The sequence below is a fragment of the Scyliorhinus canicula genome, chromosome 17 (assembly GCF_902713615.1).
Source record: "Scyliorhinus canicula chromosome 17, sScyCan1.1, whole genome shotgun sequence".
NCBI classification, from domain to species: domain Eukaryota; kingdom Metazoa; phylum Chordata; class Chondrichthyes; order Carcharhiniformes; family Scyliorhinidae; genus Scyliorhinus; species Scyliorhinus canicula.
Window position 1 is genome coordinate 36318025 of NC_052162.1, and position 23379 is coordinate 36341403.

General features: G+C 43.4%; 1 protein-coding gene across 5 annotated transcripts in view; it reads right to left on the reverse strand.

Moving 5' to 3' along the window:
* tenm1 (teneurin transmembrane protein 1) overlaps positions 1-23379 on the reverse strand; it is a 1865819-nt gene that overhangs the window by 157481 nt on the left and 1684959 nt on the right. For all 5 annotated transcript variants that reach the window (XM_038774907.1, XM_038774908.1, XM_038774910.1 and 2 more), the window contains 4 exons: positions 20771-21032; positions 11457-11724; positions 9760-9903; positions 50-299 (listed from right to left, as the gene is read on the reverse strand). In XM_038774907.1, the coding sequence (XP_038630835.1) occupies positions 50-299; positions 9760-9903; positions 11457-11724; positions 20771-21032 (924 nt within the window). The remainder of the gene's footprint in view (positions 1-49; positions 300-9759; positions 9904-11456; positions 11725-20770; positions 21033-23379) is intronic.

Here is a 23379-nt window from a genome sequence, read left to right on the forward strand (position 1 = left end):
ACTTTAGGTTTGAAACTCTAACATATAAAACAGTCCAAGCACATCATACCTCAATTCTAAAATATTTATGGCATTTCCAGATGGGAAGATCCGGCGTACAAAATTAAAGTCCCCAATGTAGACACTGCCATCTGGGCCGCATGCCACGGCAACTGGTGCATAGAGTTTATTGTCATGTGCCAGGCTGTTGCAGTTTGGACATGCAACGCTCCGTTGATGACCATTTCCCATGATGCTTGTAATGACAAGTGGCTGCTGGGAGATAAACTGGTTTTCTCCATTTCCTTTGTGCAGTATTCCTGAATACAAAATAAAAGGAAGAAATAGTTAAGAAAGATAACACAATGGGTTTGGGCTGTGGTTGGACAGTTTGTGATTAGAATACTACCGTGGTCCTTCAGGGAAGTGATGACCACAGATTTGAATCAAAGGTAAACTAGGATAGTGATCAGCACCAGCAAACTTCTCCTCTCACATTGTGAAAAGACAACAATGGGCATCATGATGAACCTGTTCCAATGTGATAACGTGTTTAAATGTAATTGTAAACCAAAAGCAATTGGAACCAAATTAACTTAAAGCTCATTCCAATTTTAATTTATCCTATTTAACTATTGTCTCATTCTTATTCACTAATTTTCTCTCCTCTTCTTTGGAAGGCAATTATTCTTGGTAAGGTGAATTTCCAAAATCACCAGCAATTCTGTAATTTTATTTCTTAAAAGTGAAGGGACGGAGCTAGTACTGGCACAAAGGCCAAATTAACTTCTTCTGTGCTTTAAGTTTCAATAATTCTGCGGGGGAGGGGAGGGGGGAATTGAACTCAGCATTTCCCATTGTTTGGGAACAAAGGAAGCCATTTGAGGAACAAAACACCATCTGCTGTGTGGGCTCACACCTCTGCCATGAATCGTGCCTTACTCCCTGTAGGTAAAAGGCTTGGTGAAGGAAGTATGCACAGCAAGCAGAACATGGTGCCAGTCAGCATGCTGAACCTGATGCCAATGGTGCCATTTTGGACTCAATGCTCTGGACAATACCCTCTCCTCAGAGCTGAACACACATGATGCAGCATTGAAGTATCCTCACCAACACTTTTTAAAAGAATCATCAATTGTTTACAGGTTAGTCGCTGGTCAGTTCTAGCTGTAGCTGTGATTCTGCAAGTTTTTAATGTCCCTGTGGTTGTTTCAAGGGATAGTGACAGCGGTATGTTTAGGTGCTGGAGAAATTTTTGCCGAACTCAAGTTTTATGAATCAGTTAGTTGCTCCCAGTTATGGTGCACTGGAAAGCTTTCCCCTTGGAATAGAGCATGACCTGGAGAATGAGTAGAGGTATTGCAGAGCAGGATAGGGTGCTGGATGTGTGGGGAGGAGGGGACGTAAGACATGCAGTAGGCATTCTTAACCTTCCAGGATATTCAGCGAGCAATGCTGAACATCAGCAAGGTATAATGTGCAAGATTTCTGCATTCTAACAAGGATGGACTCTCTGCAACCTCTGTAGCTGCAACTCCAACTTCAACAGGGAAAAGACCACATTGCCCATGGTGATAAACTTGTGTAACTGGCTGCTTACATGAGAGCTGGAAATATTAATAATACTTCAATTTGCCGATAACTATTGCAAATGGAGTTCACAAAGGTGGTCAAGGTGAGCTAGCTGCATTTCATTTTCTCTTGCCTGAGGCAAGCACAAGAGTTTGCTAGCATTTCAGGCTTCCCCAGGTAGCCACTGACTGTACACATACATCACTTTGTGGGTACTGTATGTGAACAGTCATGCACTGGACTAAATATGTCATGATATGAAGTACATCATGCAAGCAAATGCCCAGTATCCTGGCAGCAGTTAAGATGCCTTCATTCTGTGGCACACTGCTATGCCAACTGCATATCAGATACCATTGAAAACCCAAGGATGGCTGCTGACTGACATGTGGACATTGAGAGCCATGGGCAGCATGTGGACATTGAGAGCCATGGGCAGCATGTGGACATTGAGAGCCATGGGCAGCATGTGGACATTGAGAGCCATGGGCAGCATGTGGACATTGAGAGCCATGGGCAGCATGTGGACATTGAGAGCCATGGGCAGCATGTGGACATTGAGAGCCATGGGCAGCATGTGGACATTGAGAGCCATGGGCAGCATGTGGACATTGAGAGCCATGGGCAGCATGTGGACATTGAGAGCCATGCTGCCACAAGAAGTGTGATAGTAGAGATATTGGCATGCTGAAACCATGGCTCTGCTATCAATGCTGCTCTGGAAGAGCCCTGCAGAACATTAGACCCATAGAACCCCTGCAGTGCACGAAAAGGCCATTCAGCCCATCAACCCTGCACCCACCCTTTGAAGGAGCACCCTTCCCTGCCCTATCTTCCTAACCCCATCTAACTTGCACACTAAGGGGCAACTTAGCACAGCCAATCCACCTAATCTGCGCTTCTTTGAACTGTGGGAGGAAAAAGGAGAACCAGAGGAAACACACACAGACATGGGGAGAAAGTTCAAACTCCACACAGATAGTGACCTAAGGCCAGAATCAAATCTAGGTCCCTGAAGCTGTGAGGCAACACTGATAACCACTGTGCCACCATGCTGCCTTGGCTGAACGCGTCCCAAAACCCATGGTGGTGAATTGCATGTTGCATACCAAATCCATCATGAAAGCCCTCGCCACCAGCTATCAGGCAAGCAGCTGAAGTGCAGGAACCTGGTGAGCTGAAGAAGGGAGAAGAGGCAGACCCAAATGAGACAATCTTTTGGTGCCCAGTTTGTCTTGTTATGATATAGGTGTAGCATAAGCGGCTTCCTTGTGGTGCACTTGACAAAGGAAGGTTCAGACGTGGAGATAACTTCAACACGTTTATTAAACTATTTACACTTCTATTACTCAGGTTCGCCACTACTGTTTATCCTTCTATAGCTACTCATACTGACTAACCAGACTGCTATAATCCACGTGGTGGGTGTGATATTGAATCAACCCTGTGTCTGTACTCACTGACTGTCACCACTGGAAAGAGGCAGATCATGTGTGTGGTGTCCTTTATATATGGGTTGGTGTAATGCCCTCCTGTGGTCGTTTCACCTCTGTGTGTATCGTGAATACCCATTGGTCGTGTCCTATCTAACTGATCTATTGGTTGAGTGTCTGTTTGTCATGTCTCTGGTGCTCCCACTAGTGTCTAGCTAGTCTACATGTATTTACATTAACCCCTTGTGTATTTACAGTGATGCACATCACCACAGTTTGTCCGTGAAGAACTAATTTGAGTGCAATACCAATAACAACCCCAATTTTCCATTTACCAGCAACCTTATCGATCTTACCTTCACTTTGTCACTGGCCAATAGGTCATCCTCTTGGCCACATTGGAAAACATAATCAACGACAAAATAAACCTATAAAATTATTCCAGCAAAATATTGAAGTCACAGAAATGTACGAATTTTACGAACAGAAATGGCCATTGGAACCATCCAACCAGATTGAAACCAGATAATTGATTTCTCATCATACCTCTTCAAGGTTTTATCAATAAACACATCTAAATGTACCAAATATTTTCATTCCTTCATTGTGTTCTTAGTGGTGTGTTGCGAAAGTCTTACTCAAATATAGATGTTTCATTTGACTTCCTGTCTTACTCCAAGATTTTTGGTCCTATTGTATTTGAACCCTTCACTATACTAAAATCATTGCTGATATAATTTTTGTCAAATAGTTTTCACTTTCACTTTTCAGCATGGCTTAAATTTTTTCTGTGTCATGTAGTACGAAGGATACAAAGAACATTTCCAATTGGAATAATATGCTATCGTGGACAGATCTTGGCAAAATATTTAAGGGAAATTATACTGAAGAATTTTCACCCTATATTTCCCTGTAGCAACAGAAGATAAATCGAAGTCATGGACTAACATGATTTACGGAACTCAATTTGTTGAACTAAATAAAGATATGAGTATAAAGGTGTTAAATTGCCACTAATTGGTCTTCGATCCAAAAATGACTGATGTTTTTTATAATTAAATTGAAGAATAAAGGCTGTTCATTTCAATGCCACAAATGAGTTATGTTTGGATTAGTTGCAACACAAAACAGGAAAACATTCTTTTCTCTATTTGTAACTGAATTCACCTATCATCAATTAATTTTATGCAATTTAGAACACAGGGAGTAGAAAGATGTTTCCTTTAATTGTCATTACTGCACCCAACATTCAAAATGAGACATGCTAGGCGAGATCTAGCAGCCCCATGAAAGGACATGAAACGAACTTACATTAATTTGAATGCAATTAAATGGACTTAAATGGCTTTACGTTGTAGCGTCTGCCCACAATGGATCGACCCCCGCACAAGCGGCGCAACGTCATGCCGGTGTGGATCAATACTGGTTTTCAAAAGCAAAAATCAGTTGGAATGACACATCAAGGTTGTATGTGAAGGTGCCTCGAGGCCCCAGGGCTTTAAGGCCAAGTCTGTGTCCTTTAATGATGGTGCCCCGATCTCTGTGGAACCAACCTTACTGGCGCTATCTGCCGCTATCAGGCCCAACTCGCCAGAGTGACAGTGCAAACTACGCTCCCAGATTTTCTGTTCTCTAGGTGCCAGACAATCTGGTCTGAAAACTCACCTGTGTTTCTGGAGAGAAACACACAGGTTTTTCAGTCAGAGCCTGACACTCTGTCAAATTTTGGGAAAATTCCGCCTGCTAAATATTATGCATAACACTAAGAATAATGCCAGTTATAATATGTAATTTGTAAAACGCATCAGAAAGGATTCAGTCTCAATTATTCTTCAGTACTGGAATGATATGAGAAATCTGACCCTTCTTTAATTGGAAAATGTCAGGCAAAATTGTTCTTCTATTGTGTTTTTCATCCTGATGTTTTATTTTGCTATAATGGAAATTTTAAAATAGATTATAACATTAAAAATGCTGGAGGGAATAAAATGAAGAAAGGCTAATTAGTCTTACTGGTAAACTCTGCAAGTTTTCAACTGCAGGCTTTCACAATTACATGACCTCTGAGTAAAGTAAGCACACTCTCACAGATATGCGCAAATCCTTCTCTCTCTGAGGAAAAGAGTCGCTTGACAACTTAGAAAACTAAACTGTGTAACCAGACTTCAATTTTTCAACCCAAGTATTATTAAGTAGTCTGCTATGTAACTTTAAGATAACCAGTTGCCATGTGCTTGAATCTTAACATTGAGCACAATTCTATGTGAACCATATGATTCCTTCCCCTGAAATGTGCCCACATGCACCAAATTCAAACAGGTAAATGCGTGCAGCATGAAATATAAGCAGCCAATATTGGGAGATGGAAAGAGCAATCCTAGCCAAGTATTCGGAGAGTGCCATGGAACAAACAAACTGGCCCCAGTCAGTTAGCATCAAGGCAGGGTGAGAATGGCCTTGACCAACCACCAACAGGAGAGAATATTTGGGATTATCAGCACTGCATAAAGTAGACCAGGAATCAAATGTGCAGCATACAGTATGGTGGAAGCAATAAGCTACGTGGAAAGTTGGCTTGTGAGTCGCCAGACAACATTGAGTTAGAGCTGAGTAAAATCCAATGGAAAGCCAACCTCTCCATTGTCAGTGTAGGATACATAAACAATTTTTAATTTTAATTTCTATTTAATAAGATTGCTGAATGGCACTTATAGGCACCCTATGAGTGTTATTATCCATATTGCACACTGGCTGCAGTGTTTTGACAGTTTAATGGATTTCAGTAAGTGATTTAGGAACATTACTGCAATAACTGCAGTTTGTGTCAAACTGTCCTGTGCAGATTGACGTTGTACTTGAAAACAATCACTCTCTAGCACAATAGGACAACAGTGTTCTTACCATGTAGGGGTTAATATCAGTGTTGCAAATTTACAGCAACTGAATAATTAAAGCTACATTTCTATTAAAGAGTATTCTAGGACTTTCGCTAATACTTTGAATTGTATTTTACGATTCTGTTCTGCATTTTGTGAAATCCATGAATGAGTTTCAATTTTATTTATTAATTGATCTACTGTGGCAATGCACTTTGCAAGTCAAGACCAAATGAAGATAGGTGAAGTCGGGTGAGAGAATGGGAAATAATTCGACCAGTGTTTGCAAACTTCAGTCAATTTCAAATTCATACTTTACTTTGCACATTCCATTTCATGTTCACATTTATGACATAACTGGTCCAAGCACCCTTCAGTAAGTCAGACGACCAGACTCCTGGAGTTGAACTGGTAACATTTATCTGATCATAATGATATGAAAATAAGGAACAGACTACCACACAGCAGTAGGCCATGTTATTTAATTTAAACAAAGCCTTCCCCTGCCTGCTGTCTTATGGTCAAGGCAGCGTCTCAAGTCCTTGAAGTCTAATTTCTATTTCTCAACCTGACATTTGCTACCTGATTGCAGCTCATGATGCCTCTTTCACTCTATAATTGCTCTCTCTTCACAGACAGAGATCAGGGGGTTTTCTGATAAAATGAGCATAAAGTGTTTTTTTGATGACTTAGATGTGCTGATGGATTGCTATTGGTTATTTTCTGGAGGAAACGGCTTCCAATTAACATATTGAACACTTTGCATCGAGTCATTTTTATCTTCAGCCTCACAAGAATATATCTTTCCTTTAAAAAAAATACCTAAACTCAGAATTTCAAATCCTTGTGTGGATAATTGTCAGAGAATCTTGATGTAGCACCCTTTGATAAACTTACACATCTCCTGTATTCCCTTTTTATAAACAAATCTGACTTTTAAAAATGGTACACCGGCCATTAGACCTTTGATCGGCGGGGTTCGGTGGGAGGGAGCAGAGGAGGGAGGATTGTGGGGTGAATGGGATCAGAAGTCAGGGGCGATGACCCGAGGAAAACTGAGGAGGATGCCGAGTGCAGAGGTGGGTTGGGCATAAGGCCTCCCTCAGGGCGCTAGAACTGTCCCCAAAGTTTAAAAGCAAAGATTGAAACATGAAATATCCATCCAGCCCTCACCTCACATCACCCATTACCGCCACACACACTCATGTCCCATTCATGCCAGAAACATGCCACTGCCATGCCCCACCCACCTCCTTAAGGCTTCATAACTTCCAAGCCAACCTATGCCAATCCACCCCATAGCCCATCAAAACCTACATGCCAACTTATGCCCCTCAACTATCCTCCCATGGTCTCTTATAGCCTCTGTGCCAATTTAGTGTCAACTCATACCAACCCATGCCTCCCACCCGTCACCCTGTGCCCTTGCACCTATGATATCAACTCATCCAGACTCCATCATGGGCAGACCTTAGGGTCTACGCAGAGCTGAGATAGAACAAAGTTCCAAAGAATAAAATTCAAAATGTCTATTGCAGACTTCACTCTTTTGAAAAAAATTCTCATTCATAAAAAACATTTACTATATTTACATTCTTTCAACTAAATAAAGTTTTATGAGAATAAACATTTTATTCAAGTGCATAATCCCTGATAAAAACAAATATTGGAATTTATAATCTCACATCAAAGTGTTTGCAACTACTTATAGCTGTCAATCAAATTATGAAATGATAGACACCCTACTGTGAAAATGGATGACAGTGAAATCAGCCATGCAGCAGTGACCAGTAATGGATATTGGTGTGTGCAATAAATGCTGAAATAAGATGGTTCATTTAAGGTTGACTAATGTATTGACAAGCTGGATGAATATCTGTCTGTTTAAAAAATGGGAATGAGCATTTTTTTGTAACACTGCTTGATTTTCTTTTCAAGGGAAGATAAAAGTGTTAGAAAAACAAAAGTAGCTTTAAGGGATTTATATTTGTATTGGTAAATATTAGAAATAAGGTGTAATTTTAAATGGGTTTAAGTTAATGGTTCTGTGCATGCGAAAGTAAAACCTACAATTAGATTCATGCTGGATAAAGTTGTTTGTATGTGTGGGGGTTGGTTAAGTTCAAACTGTGTTTCTATTATGCTTATTGAGGGCTACAGTGTGAAAAATAATAAACCAGCAACTGGGATCTTGTAAGGTACAGAAGCTTTTAAATTTAAATTTTAGCTGAATTTGTGTGCAGTTGGAGACAGAGAGCAGGCAGCTCTCACAGCTCTGCTGGTTTTAGAAGGCTAAAGAGGCAACACCTCTTTCAGCCTTGCGAGAAGAAAAGCCATAAAATGGAGCAATGGATAAGAAAACAGATGTCGGAAATCTAAAGTCCAGCAATTTAAGGAAATAAGAGAAATGAGGAGAAGCGTCCAATAAATCTGGAGTTAAGTAAACAGAATCCAAGGTATTGTTCAGAAGAATTCAAGGAAGAGAAAACAACGTGTTCTGAGTTAAAAAGATATTTGCAGTAATCAGGGTAAAGCGCAGAGGTAGTCTTCAAAAGTAAAACAAGTGTCTGATGCTATTTTAAAACAGTATGGGAATTGAACGCTGAAGCAATTGTGAGCTGTTTGCACAGTAGTCACGACAAAGAAGTCCGAAAGGGATTGGTGTGAAATCCTGATCTGGATTCGTTGTGAAAAGTGAACTGTAAGCTTTGTTTAAAAGTTGGATTTCAGAATGCAAACCACTAAGGGAGTGGAGTTTTGAAATTCCCATGTGACAATCACGTGGGGGGATTCTAAGGAAAAATCCACAAACATTCAGTTGGGGTTCAGAGTGGAGAGTGTATTTTCCCACAATCACCTTGTGTGCGTGAAAGGGATTTGTGTTAATAAGAATATTGTAGATTAAGATGTACTTTGTAATCCATGTTCATCCTAAAACCTGTGTGAAATTGTTAAACTAAGTGGGGACTAAAGGAGTATTGCAACATAATCCAATTTTTTCATCCTTAATGATGGCTTTTTCCTTGTTGTTAAAACTAATTAGTGGTCCTGTGCCTCTGTTCCTCCACGTTTTATTTTACAAAGTTGCGGTCTTTTGAGCCAGGGTTCCATTCTGGGATCTACCCGTCCAGTTATAACATCAACTGGGATCGGAACAGAAAAAGCAAGAAAGAAAGATATATGTTTACATAATGCCTTTCACAACTTCATTGCACTCCAAAACGCTTTACAGTCCATTATGCTCTTTGGGCTAGCTGCCTTCAGGGAAATCTAGATTTGAATAGTGTCCCCAATAAGCATTAGACCTCTTTTTACATAACCAAGGGCTTCCTGTCCCATTTCATGTGTTGATCTCTGAAGTGTTTTCTCACTTATGGCCAGTATTACATTTGTAGCTTGTAATGGTACACATTTAGTGACTGATATACTAGAAACTTTGGCTTTTTTGGGGGGAGAGATATAGATCCCTTTGGCCTCAGTGTGAACACCAATCATGCCAAGGTCAGATGCAACTTTATTAAATGCAGAGCAAAACCTCCTCCACCAATTAACAACATGATTCAGCACCAGCCGAGAAGAAAATGCCGAAAAGCATTTTCTACACCATTCATCCTGGGGTCTCTCTGACTGAGATTGGCACTTTGTGTCAAGTGAACAGTTATGTTTTGTTCTTTTGATCCATGCCCATTAGGAACTGGGTTTGAGGTTGCCCAAACCCATGGCTCATAGGGCAGGGAGAGACCATCATTTCATTGTTTGGTTTGCCTGATGCCAGGTCTTAGGGAGGTAAATCAGCATATATTGTTACTTTTAATGATAATGAAAATTTGACATGCACGATTCTGATGAATTAATTACTGGTGTGAATCCGGTGCCTGTATTAGATTAGAGACACTCACCACTTTGTATGTTCAGAACGTGATGTTTATCCAAAGACCATCCACCTAAATTGGAAGCATCCTTTTCAAACCCCTGTAGAATTGTTGTCCTTTTCTCCCACAGTATCAAGTCAGGACAAGTTTCATATTCATATCCCACTGAAACTGATAACAAGTAAAAAGGAACATTTTAAATCTCTTCATATTGCAAGATTCGAGATTCAAATACTGACAATAGCAGATTTACTCATGGATGGATCATGCCTATATTTATAAGAGGTGAGGATCATTCATTTGCATGCTTGCATTATGTAATTGCACTTAATTTCATTCTTTTCTAAAATTATATCATATAAATATAAGTTTTGCAAGATTTTCTGTTGTATTATTTCATTTATTCAACATTGTGAATGATGGTACCATATATTTTGTGGCATGATCGGTGGTTAAAACTATCTAAAGTTTAACTGCAAAAAACCTGAGAGTATTGTGAAAGGTTTTATGCAATAAATTCATCAAACCCTGGGAGATGGACACTTGTCCTGATACACCTATATAAAGTACAAATCACAGTCTTGAGCACATAGACTCTCTGAAGTGGATTGATGGACCGTGTTTTATTTAAAGAAATATTTTTTGTCAACTGGCATCGATTCTTGTAAGGATACCATTCCACAAACATCGATTGCTCTCTCCAGTAACTTCATTAGTGAGCCAAAGAAGTGAAAATCCGCCAGTTATTTGACAACGGAGTGAATGACAGTGAAACAATATCATTCTCACCCAATGCACACAAACACACTTTCAGCAGGGATCATTGAATAACAGAGGCAGGAATGGGAACATGGAATAATTCCCACTGCTTTTTAAGTCAATTGTAATATCCCAACCATGATCAGCTCATTGAGTACACACTGGGAGTCCAAGCTAAGGCTTTCTCAGGATTGCATTAGTTTTGATTGAATACCTCTCACTCAAAATAGATTTTATAATGGGTTAATAATTTTGATGCTACATCATGTTTACTTCTAGTATACATACATTGTAGGAAAAGAGTTACCTGGCTGGCAACACTGGTTTCACGGTGACTTGTAGATAATAAATATTGGAAAATAGGGTGGTAAGTTAAGTCCCAAATGTGAAATTACAACTTTATTAAAGTGGGAAAGAGTGACAAAAAGAATCCCAGTCCTTTCCTCCCTGTCACAAGATTAAAAATAGTGACTGTGACTGCTGAAGCATGTTTTAAAGGCAGCTCTGAAAAAGAAGCTAATGGCTGCTCCAAAGCAGCAATTGGCTGCTCTCAGAAATTGGGAGACATTTGTTTTGAAACTTGCCTTTATTGTGCAGATTGGATCATCAAAACTAAATTAATGGCAGGGACTAAATATTGCATGAAATAAAAACTGATGCCCAATATATTTTCTCAACATTATTATTTTAGCATACATAAAGTGCTGCCGCACAGGAAAAATAATAAACATGACTCAGTTGAGAAGGTGTTCAGCCCAATTTAAATAGTCAATCAAATAAATTCTAATCAGCAGTAACTTATCACTTTTGACTTTTGCGCATGTACTCAAACACACAACAAACAAGATTAACACAGCATTTTTCAAAGACTTATCAGATAGAAAATAATTTCAAATAATTGACTTGCTTTTGTGCTTGCACAAATCTCGGCAATTCATTGGGAAATATTAAATTACACAACATACCTTCTGCTTCGGTGAGGCCGGAGACTTTCTGGCCATAAACATCTGTTTTGTTCCATGTGAAAGTGGATGCCAGGTCAGGTCCGGCAGGAAACCATTTTTGAAAGAGCCGCCCCTCAATAGCAATCATGAGATGAACCTTGATTAGTCCAGTTGGAATAAAGGCATGAGTCATGATAATCCTCAGTATTGATTTGTATCCAGGAGCACGGCTGCTGAGGTAACTGAGCTTCACAAAGCTGGCTGGGATAGCAATCTCTTCCTGTACAACCTGCCAAAGAATGTCCATATCTTTGAGTTTGAAATGCGTTTGTGCCATGAGACAGTGGACTTCTGGTATAACGATGAACACAGTAAAATCTTTTCATTTGCTGCAATAATGGTTTGGAAATTTGGGTGGATATCCAGCCCAAACCGATGGGATGAAAATCTCCTGTCTATTGGCTGTAAATGCCTTTGCAAATTTAGTTTTGGTAATCTCAATCCCATTCTGCAAAGGACATAGGCCCAATACAAAAATACCCTGACATTAGCACAAATCTGGTAATTTCACTCAGTCAGGCAACAGTATGGGTGGTGTGAAAAATGCCACACTACTGTCATTAGCAAGTGCTCATGTCGCTGTCGCTGAAACACATCCATGTGGCAGAGGAAGGATCTTTACCCTCGAAGGCACTGCAAGCTAAAAGTGTTTCACTCCCCACTACCAACGTCTTTCCATTTTAAGCATGGAATTTTGAAACATGCACGCTGCTTTATTTGATTTAGAAGTGCAAATGTTTAGTCCCTATTCTCAGTTTGTCAATTTCACGTCAGGTTACTCCAACCAATGAAAACTCTACCTTCACCCTGTCAACTTCACAAATCAGTTTCGTGGGCAGCCTATCAATATAACAATAAGCCCAGGGTTTTGCCAAGCTCGAGCTGGTGCACAAAAGTAAGTTCATGCTAAGTACATCAGCTTGTCTTCCTGCTTTATGAAGGATAATTGTGATTTAACAGTTGTGGGCACAATTCCATTTAGCTTGCAAGAGAATTAAGGATATTTATGGAGAGGATATCATAAATTTGTGCTTGTGATGCATGGTTTAAATTGATGGGAGTTCTTATTGGCACCATGGAGCTGGAGGTGTCTTATATGATTTTCTGTCCATTAAAATTGATGGACATAAACCACTGATGAAAGTACTGACCGACAAGATGTTTTTCATTGTTAGTCAAAGTATGACGATGCTGTAGATGACAATATTTATCTGCAGGATTACATACTGCTGAGTGGGATAATATCGCCCCCAGTGACAGACTTTCCTTTACAGACGAGGGGTGCGATTCAGCGGCACTGTTCTGTACTGGACCAAGCGAAATGGAACCCGGAGGGGGGTCGCTTGGGTCATCAGAGACCCCTGGGTGGTCAGGGACAGGACAGGTTGGCCCCCTGGCCTCCACCCTTGGACAGTGGCAGCTTGGCATTGCCAGGCTGGCACATTGACTGTAAAGCCAGTAGGTGTATTGCCTGGATGGCACTGATAGGGTGCCTGGATACTAGGGTGGCACTGCCAAGGGTCAGGTCCTGCCCATGAAAAGAGGGTGGAGGGGGGTATGAAGAGGCCTCTGGATGGTTGGCCGGGTTAAGGGTGAGGGTCCTGGAAGGGGTGGTCCTGAAAGGGGTTTTGGGAAGGCCTGGAAAAGGGGGCCCCCTCAGCGACCCCATAGCAGAGTGTCATCACTTGGAGGGGTGTGGGGTAATGCCCATGCATGTGGGAGGTGACACAAGCCCTCTTTGCGATCAGGGCACCTTTCCAAAATGATGGCCTGATTTCTGAGGAGCTGTTCTGGCCAACATGTGATGAAAATAATTCTAAGTGTGGACGTGACTGGGAAGAAACACCCCAAGGCCCTAAAAAAGCGACTGTGGTTAGATAGCAGTGGGGAACCGGTAGACAGAGTCGACGGGAAACTCCCAGCAAAACCTTCCATAAATGACACTTCGAACTCTTCCAATAAATTGCCAATGTTCCATAGCCAAATTTGCAGATGAGACAAAAATAGATGGGACAGTAAGTTGCAATGAGGAAATAAGAACGCGAGGCACGATTCTCCCATCGGGTGACTAAGTGCCGACGCCGGTGTAAAAATGGGAGAGTTTTACTCCGGCGTCAGCGCCCATTTCGAGACCTGATCCTCCGGGCCACAGTGGGGTAGCATGGCGCTTGAGCGGCCCATGTCGCTCCAGCTGCCATTCCCGGCGTGAACCTGGCGCTGCGGGGTCTGCGCATGTGCAGTTGGGCCGGCGTCAACTAGCGCATGCGCAGTGGACCTCTTCCCCACGCCGGTCCTCACGCCAAATGGCGCAGGGCTACAGGAGCCAGCGCTGAGGAAAGGAAGCCCCCTGACAGAGAGGCTGGCCCGCCAATCGGTGGGCTCCGATCGCGGGCCAGGCCACTATGGAGGCCACCCCGGGGTCGGACCCCCCTCCCCCCCGCCCACAGGCCGCCCCAGGATGCTTCAACGCCATTGTCCCGCATGCTCAGAGGATGTTAGAATGGCGCCGGCGGGACTCGGCTTTTTGGTGACGGCCGCTCGGTCCATTTGGGCTAGAGAATCGACGCGCCGGCTCATGCCGGCCCGGGACAGAGAGTCGGCGCAAAACCTTACCATTTCTGCACCGACCACGCCGGCCGCCGTGGCACCGATTCTCCGCTCTGCGGAGTATCGCGTCCCGGCATCCGGGCGGCGTTGCCCGATTCATGCGGCCCGCCGCCGATTCTCTAACCTGGCAGCTGGTCGGAGAATGATTATACATAGGTCAGGAGAGTGGGCTAAAATGTGGCAGATGGAGTTTAACGTGGCTAAATGGGAGGTCTTGCATTTTGGTTGATAAATTGGAAAGGCAACTTATTATCTAAATGGGGAAAGACTTTGGGATGCTCCGATGCAGAGGGATCTGGGTGTCCTCGTGCATGAATCACAGAAAACGAGCACGCAGGCACAACAGATAATAAGGAAAGCAAATGGAATAGAGAGCAAAAGGAATGGAGTATAAAGATAAGGAAGTGTTATTGCAACTATACAAGGCATTGGTAAGACCGCACCTGGAGTATTGGGCACAGTTTTGGTCCCCTTATTTGAGGAAAGATGTAGTGGCATTGGAGGCAGTACACAGGAGGTTCGCGGGATTGATTCCAGAGATGAGGGGTTTGTCACATGAGGAGAGATTGAACAGTTTAGGCCTGTGTTCTCGCGAGTTTAGAAGAATGAGGGGAGATCTAATTGAGGTATGCAAGATGCGAAAAGATATGGATAAAGTAGAAGTGGAGCTGATACTTCCTCTTGTGGGGCATTCTAAAACGAGAGGTCATATTGTTAGAATAAGTGGGAGCTAATTTAAAACAGCTTTGAGGAAAAACTACGGGCGGGATTCTCTGATCCTGAGGCTAAGTGTTGATGCTGTTGTAAACGCCGTTGCGTTTCTCGACGGCATCAACATGCACGCAGGAGCAGCAATTCTGACCCCAACAGGGGGTCAGCACGGAACTGGAGCGACCCATGCCACTCCAGCTGCCAATGCGGCATCAGATGGGCGCCACGGGTCTGCGCATGCGCAGTGGGACCGGCGCCAATGCGCGCATGCGCAGTGGCTCCCTTCTCCGCGCTGGCCCCGACGCGGGTCAGGCCACAGCGGAGGCACCCCCCGGGGTCGGACTCCCCTTCGCTACCACCAGGCTGCCCCCGGATGTATGCACACCGAGATCCCGCCGGGTAAGCCCACACGTGGATGGCACTGGCGAGACTCAGATCCTTTGCGAGGCCGCAAGGTCCATCTCGTGCGGAGAATCGGCAGGGACGCCGGGTAGAGCGGGCCCCAACCATTGCCGTGCTGGCCCCAATGGCGGTGGTTCTCTGGTCACCAGAGAATCGGCAGGCCAGCATCGGGACAGCGTCACACGCTTCGCACCGCTTCCGGTGATTCTTCGGCCCGGCCTAGGATGAGAGAATCCCACCCTACTTAGACCATAAGACCATAAGACACAGGAGCACAATTAGGCCACTTGGACCATCGAGTTTGCTCCGCCATTCAATCATGGCTGATAGTTTCTCATTCCCATTCTCCTGCCTTCTCCCCATAAGGGTTGTGAATCTGTGGAATTCGCGACCCCAGAGTGCTGTGGATGTAGGGACAGTGAACATAGAACATAGAAAAATACAGCACAGAACAGGCCCTTCGGCCCACAATGTTGTGCCGAACCTTTGTCCTAGATAAATCATAGATTATCATAGAATTTACAGTGCAGAAGGAGGCCACCAGACCCATCGAATCTGCACCGGCTCCTGGAAAGAGCACCCCACCCAAGGTCAACACCTCCACCCTATCCCAACAACCCATTAACCCCATCCAACACTAAGGGCAATTTTGGACACAGGGCAATTTATCATGGCCAGTCCACCTAACCTGCACATCTTTGGACTGTGGGAGGAAACTGGAGCACCCGGAGGAAACCCACGCACACACGGGGAGGATGTGCAGACTTCGCACAGACAGTGACCCAAGCCGGAATTGAACCTGGGACCCTGGAGCTGTGAAGCAATTGTGCTATCCACAATGCTACCATGCTGCCCTTAAGAAAAAATTAATCTACACTCCATTATTCTACCGTAACCCATGTACCTATCCAATAGCCGCTTGTGAGTAGTGAGTAAATTTAAGGAGGATTTTTAATTGGTAATGTGCTGAAGGGTTATGGAGAACGGACAGGATGCTGGAGTTAGGCCAGAATGGGATCAGCCATGATCACATTGAGGGTGTTTAGCTCGGGAGGGTAAGTTGCCTACTCCCACTCCTAGGTCATGTATTCTAGGGAGGAGATGATTTTGCAATCCAGCTCTTGGTCTGTAACATTGTGGGTAGCAGATGAGGAACATATCAGCCATGATAGAACGGCGGCGCAGACTCGATGGGCCGAATGGCCTAATTCTGCTCCGATATCTTATGAACTTATTGCGCCCATAGAGAATAAGTCAAGCTGAAATATTACTCATAGTGCTTGTGATGAATGAGTGAAATGGGAGCACTGATAAATTGGTAGGACAGGTCCAGAAGATGACACTTCGAGCACAGAGATCTGATGAGTCCATCTGCACAGATAATTGTTATTAGCATCATCATTGATAGAAATTGTCCGTGTCTTCCCTATTCACAGCAAAAGTCAACAATACAGGGTTCAGCTCACTTCTGTTCATTGTTTTATAGTCTCATGCAAATGATAATTTATGTTTCATGGTGAGTGGATTTTACTCTCATTAATATCCAAAATTACACAAAACTGATAATCTGTGAGGATATATGCTCTAAAACATGTAATGAATTTACTCCTGTGCTTATTATTCACAGAAATTAAGATCGAAAATAACAAAGGCCCATTCATAGAATTCGTAGAATTTACAGTGCAGAAGGAGGCCTTTCGGTCCATCGAGTCTGCGCTGGCCTCTGGAAAGAGCACCCCACCCAAGCCCACATTGCCTCCACATCCCGTAACCCCACCTAACCTTTTTGAACACTAAGGGCAATTTACCATGGCCAATCCACCTAACCTGCACATCTTTGGACTGTGGGAGGAAACTGGCACACCCGGAGGAAACCCACGCACACACGGGGAGAACGTGCAGACTCCGCACAGACAGTGACCCAAGCCGAAATCGAACCTGGGACCCTGGAGCTGAGAAGCAACAGTGCTAAACACTGTGTTTCCGTGCTGCTCTTGACACTGTCGACACTGAAAACATAACTGTTTTATGATGTAGAAGTAAATTTTATTGAGGAACATGAAAAAAACTACACCAAAGGCAACTCTTGCTGGCACTAAGCTGCTCACTGATTACCTCAACAGTACTTTAGAATCTCGAGCAGAAACTCTCAGAGAGACACTGGACAATTTTGATCAATTTTGATCACCTCTTGCTCTGTTGTATATAGCTATATTCCATTTTTTAAATGGTAAAAGAAAGACAAAAATGGAATCAATTTAGAGAATGGACACATTGCAAGCAAATTGATCACCGAAGAAGAAATTCAGAAACCACATGATGCTATGGTCCTAACTATTTCACAATATTATATCCAATATGTAATCTCTCAGAGAAGATGTTCAATGGGGTCACAACAAGCAGTGACTCAAAAATGCTTGAACACTTGAAAGGCAATCAAAAATTTGAAATGTTGAGAATCCCAGAGGTGGGGTCAAGCAAAAAAACCTTCAAATATAACTAGAACCTGCACAAAAAGCAAGGAAGAAAAGAAAACACAAAGCAGTGGAACAAAAAAATCCAAAATAGCTCTGAACCTCTGAGCACCGAACACTTTTTGACATACATGGAAATCCATCACTTTCGTTCCCCTACAGTGACCGAAGCAAATCGCTAAAAACACTTCACAACAACAATAAAACGGGCAACCTATTTTACAAATATGAGGTCTATGCACGATTGTGGAAATTTTCAGATGGCACAATATGTCACTTCATGGGAAGAAATAGGGCAGGGTGGTCTTCCACTTAATCCCTTCCACTGAATCTTCACTCGTAAAATGCTCACAGCTGTTTTTCTGTCCACTCCCTTGACAATAGATCACACCACCTTCTGCATGTTAATGATGGTGTGTAGTATCATCAGAGAATCATAGAATTTACAGTGCAGAAGGAGGCCTTTCGGCCCATCGAGTCTGCACCGGCCCTTCAAAAGGCACCCTAATTAAGCCCATGCCTCTACCCTATCCCCATAACCCAGTAACCCCACCTAATCGTTTGGACACTAAGGGGCAATTTCATGTAGCCAATCCCCCTAACCTGCAAAACTTCACACAGACAGTCATCTGAGGCTGGAATGGAATCTGGGACCCTGGAGCTGTGAGGCAACAGTGCTACGGCACGGTGGCGCAGCGTTAGCACTGTTGCCTCACGGTGCCAAGGACCGGGGTTCGATCCTGGCCCCAGGCCACTGTCCGTGTGGAGTTTGCACTTTCTCCACGTTTCTGCATAGATCGCACCCCTACAACCCAAACAATGTGCAGGGTAAGTGGATTGGCCACACTAAACTGCCCCTTAATTGGAAAACAAATTGGGCTCTCTCAATTTATAAAATAAAAACATGGTGGTGGTTAGTCAGGTCTGTTCTGTTGCATTTCTGTCCCATTATACTATTATTTCACATCTGATGATCAATACCTGCATGGAAGAGAACTTTTGTGTGGAGAGAGTCAGACTGCCAAGATGTTACCATCCATTATTCTCTTTGATGCGTTGCAGTAGTTCAGAGTGTTGCTGCTTCCCATTCCTGTCCCATTGGTTTTCCTCTCTCCGTTTATAGGACCTTGGTGTGTGCAAAATGTTTACCCACAGAACCATAATACCTGCACCTCATGATAATTCTGGAGTCTGGCGTGCTTTAGGCCATTTCTGTGAGATGTATTAAAGATCTATGTAAATAAAAACCCTTTTTTTATTCTCCCTCTAAAAAGAAAGCCTTACATGTGATCAACATCCCCTCTAATTTTTATTTGTAGTATGCAGCCGATTCGATTTAATGCACAGGCTGTTAAATTATTTGGCACAGTTGTACTTGTGTGATAACTCAAGGGGGTCAACACTGCGCTCAATCTTCATGGGAATTTTTGGGTTTCTGTGTGGGCACTCACATTGCATGTGGCAGCCATTATATAAATGTTTTTTTTTTTCACTCTGACACTACAACTGACTATATTGTGGATCCAAACCCATATCCTTGATGCCCCCGCCAGCACACATACACACCAGTGGTACAGCTGGTTTTTGTTTAACGGCCTGGCTCACATTTATCCCTCAATTAACATCACAAATAGATCAGGTACTGTTTCGTGGTGGGATTTTGCTGTGTGGAATTTGGCTGTTACACGTTCCATTTGTATTTAATTGGCTGCAGTGCTTTGGGGTTCTGAGTTCTTTTTTTTCTTCTTTGCACTCCCAGCAAAGGAATTGCAGCGAAAGAACAGGGGTGGGATTCTAAGAGCATCTGCGACAAGCTTCGGCCGTTTACACCGAAATCCGGTGTAGTCCCCGGGGAATCACTCGAGAATCGCACGCGCGAACTATAGTGGGCTGTTGACAGAGGCCGCCCCCGCCCCCACGATACTCCACGCACAACTGGCGAAGTTCCCGACGCCGTGGTTCTAACCACCTAATGGCCGTCGGGGACGTCAGACTCAGTCCGTGGGCACCCTGGTGGGGGGGGGTCGTTCACCGGGGGTGGTGGGGGCCTCGTGGATGGTCAGGCAAGCAATCGGGCGGCACTGATCCGTGGGCATGTGCGACCTCGGGGGGACCTACTTCTTCCATCACGGTCCGAGGTGCGAGTCTGCCTTGTCGCACGGGGCGGCCGCAGCAGGCTGCCAGTGTGCGCATGCGCGGACTCCCGACCAGAAGTGCGGGGCCCGTATCCGCAGCCAGAGCTGCGAGAACTACTCCGGGGCCATGCCCGCCCCCTGCAGATGGGAGAATCACTCAGGACTTTCTTAAGGAAAGTCCAGAGTGAAACGCCAGCCTTTTAAAGCTGGTGTGGGGAATCCAGCCCCAGAATATCAATAGAAAAACACTCTGGGATTTTGGAGTATGTACATTTTGCCCTGAAATAATTGGTTAACCCATTCTAGATCATTATTTGTTTGCCCAGATAGCTGGCTCTTCTGTTCGTGAATTCAGGTAGGCATACCTTTCAAATACATAGTGACACTGCCGAATGCAGTTTGTCTTGTAACATGAATTCAACAAATACAACTGAAGTAAAGGACTATCTTGCTTTGTTGTGAGATCTGGTAAACATTTTCATGGATTGAAATTCTACATTACAATGCAACTAGAAAATGCAATGTGCATTGCCTATCCGAAGGTACTTGGAGGCACTGCAGCAATAGATAAACTGAGCAATAGCATTAACATGTTACTAACATTCTTTTAGATTCTTCTTTATGTTTCAGAATTTACCACTCTCAACGAATGGAAGGCTGCAATGTTGAAGGATGATAACTTGGGCAGGATTCTCCGGTCCACCAGTCGCGTGTTTCTTGGCCGCGTGCCGTCCGCTGGCGGCGGGATTCTATCTTCCCGTCAATTGTCAATGGGATTTCCCCTTGTAACCACCCCACACCGCCGCAAAACCCACTGGCGTGGACTGCGCTACCAGCGGAAAATTGAATCGCAACGACCAGAGAATTACTGCTGTCTCCGCAAACAAATATTAAAACATAATTAATTATTTTAACAAATCAAAATTCTGAAAACAGCTATTCCTACTTGTATTTCCGGGATGGCTGGTCCTCTCTCTGGACAAGATCCTGTAAACGTAGTCAGGGGCGAAGGAAGGACAATTGGATTCAGAGTAGCAAAGCTACTGGTATCACAGAATGGAGCTTTAGAACCTATTCCCTTCATGATGACTTTATCCACAACAACAAATCTGTTCCACGGTAACCAGAGAGTACGGTTTTCAGTGATAAATGGAGCACGCTCAAAGACAAGAGTGACAGAGATTCCTCCAATTGCGACAAGATCAAAGCTGGAAATAAAGAGAAAAAGAATTCCAAATAAGTAAATGTTAAGAATAAATCAAATGTAACATTGGATGAGACTTTGATATGAAGATGATCTAAGCAATATAGTTGTCATAAATTTCACTTTCAGTGACTATTGAAGTTTAAACCATCTTTGAACACATAAGGGGGTTTGCCTTTGATTGTACTATTTACTCCATTTGGAACATTATTCCACATCAGTCTTTGATTTCTTTTGCAGCTACCTTATAATGAACTATCTGGAAAATTTGTTCAACTATCAATTATATTTCGCATTTTCAAAGTCAATTGATTGAGACATTTTGCTATCTTCGCTTGCCTCTTGCTTCACTATGAGAACTGGATAATCTTTATGAGCAAATAAAATTGTCAGTAACAAGCTTTACAATTTACACTGATTTTTGGACTCTTTAAGGAACCCATTGGCGCAATAATGTTCATATGAAAAGAAGGAAACAAAAATCATTTTAAGATTCATTAAGGGGATAATTATTTGCCAGAAGTTCCAAAGTATACTGCCTACTTTGAAGAGTTCTTTTAACAATGTGATAAATTCATTCCAAGGCTTGTCAGTACTCAACTCAATTAATTAAATTTGGTGAAAGCCTTATTGCATTGCAATTCTGCTATTATATTAAGTGCCAAGTACAGACAGACAGAAGGCTGGATTTATCGCCCCCCTCACAGCATGGTGGCACAGTGGTTAGCACTGCTGCCTCCCAGCGCCAGGGACCCGAGTTCAATTCCGACCCTGGATGATTGTCAGTGTGGAGTTTGCTCATTCTCCCTGTCTCTGCGTGGGTTTCCTCCGGGTGCTTCGATTTCCTCCCAGAGTCCAAAGATGTTCAAGTTAGGTAGATTGGTCACACTAAATTTCTCCGTAGGGTGCAGTTGCAGGAATAGAGCGGGGGATTGGGCCTAAATAGGGTGGTCGTTCGAAGGGTCACTGCGGACCCGATGGGCCAAATGGCCTCCTTCTGCACTGCAGGGATTCTATGATTCATAGGGATGTGCTTTCCTCAAACAGCCTGACTGAGGTTGGACACTTAAAGTGTCAATGACGTAGATTGGGATAGGTATGTGGCACACAGTCAGCTTTATCATCCTTTAGTTTTCAAGGGCACTTCTAGCACAGTACCTGCTGATTGTAGATTTCATTGGTTTTATTTCAAGTATGATATCTAAAATGTCATTACAGGTTTCAAACATGATGACAGGGAAAGATTTTGGCTCCTGCTATCTTATGGTAATATAACAGACATTGACTACTGCTTTTCAATTGAACATGAAGTAAAAAAAAAATTATTATTTAAAATCCAAGGTGTGACGTAGTTAGAAGTTAGGGGCTGGATTCTCCGCCCCGCTGTGCCACATTTCTGTTTTGCTCCGTGAGCGGGATGCTCTGTTACGCCGGCTGGTCAATGGAGTTTCCCATTGTGAGGCAGCCCCACGCCGTCGGGAAACCCCCAGGCTGCCGGCAAAACGGAGCATCCCGCCGGCGAAGAATCCAGCCCCAGATTTTCAGAATCCCACCCACTGCTAGGGTCATCTAGTCCTGCTAAAAGTCAATGGATTTTTGAATGTCACCCAATCCTCCTGCCAGAAAATACTGCCAGAAAATACATGGCCAGAAAATACTGGCCTCAGTATATTAGGAGATGTCATATTCTCCAAATTTGGACAAGAGATATTTGAAGTGTGTTCTTGATCAAATTTTTGAAACACTAGTTTTAGAATATTACTTAGAATGTGATTATTTTCTTCCCCACTTGAATCTACTTTGCTGCAGAATAATTCCATTAACTAATCTAGTCACCCTATTATAGGAAGGATATTGTTAAACTAGAAAGAGTGCAGAAGAGATTTACGAGGATGCTTCCAGGACTTGATGGTCTGACTTATAAGGATAGGCTGGATAGGCTGGGACTTTTTTCCCTGGAGGGTAGAAGGCTTCGGGGTGATCTTATAGAGGTCTACAAAATAATGAGGAGCATAGTTAAGGTAGATAGTCAACATCTTTTCCCAAGGTAGAGGAGCCTAGAACTAGAAAGCATAGGTTTGAGGTGAGAGGGGAGGGATACAAAAGAGACCAGAGGGGAAATTCTTTCACACAGAGGGTGGTGAGCATCTGGAATGAGCTGCCAAAGGCAGTGGTAGAGGCGGATACAATATTTTCCCTCTAAAAAGTTAGACAGTTACATGGGCAGGATGGGTATAGGGCAGGGGTGGGCAAACTACGGCCCGCGGGCCACATGCGGCCCGGCAAAGGTTTTTATGCGGCCCGCCAATGAGGTGCCCGGAATCATAACCGGCATTTTTGAAAAGCCGCCG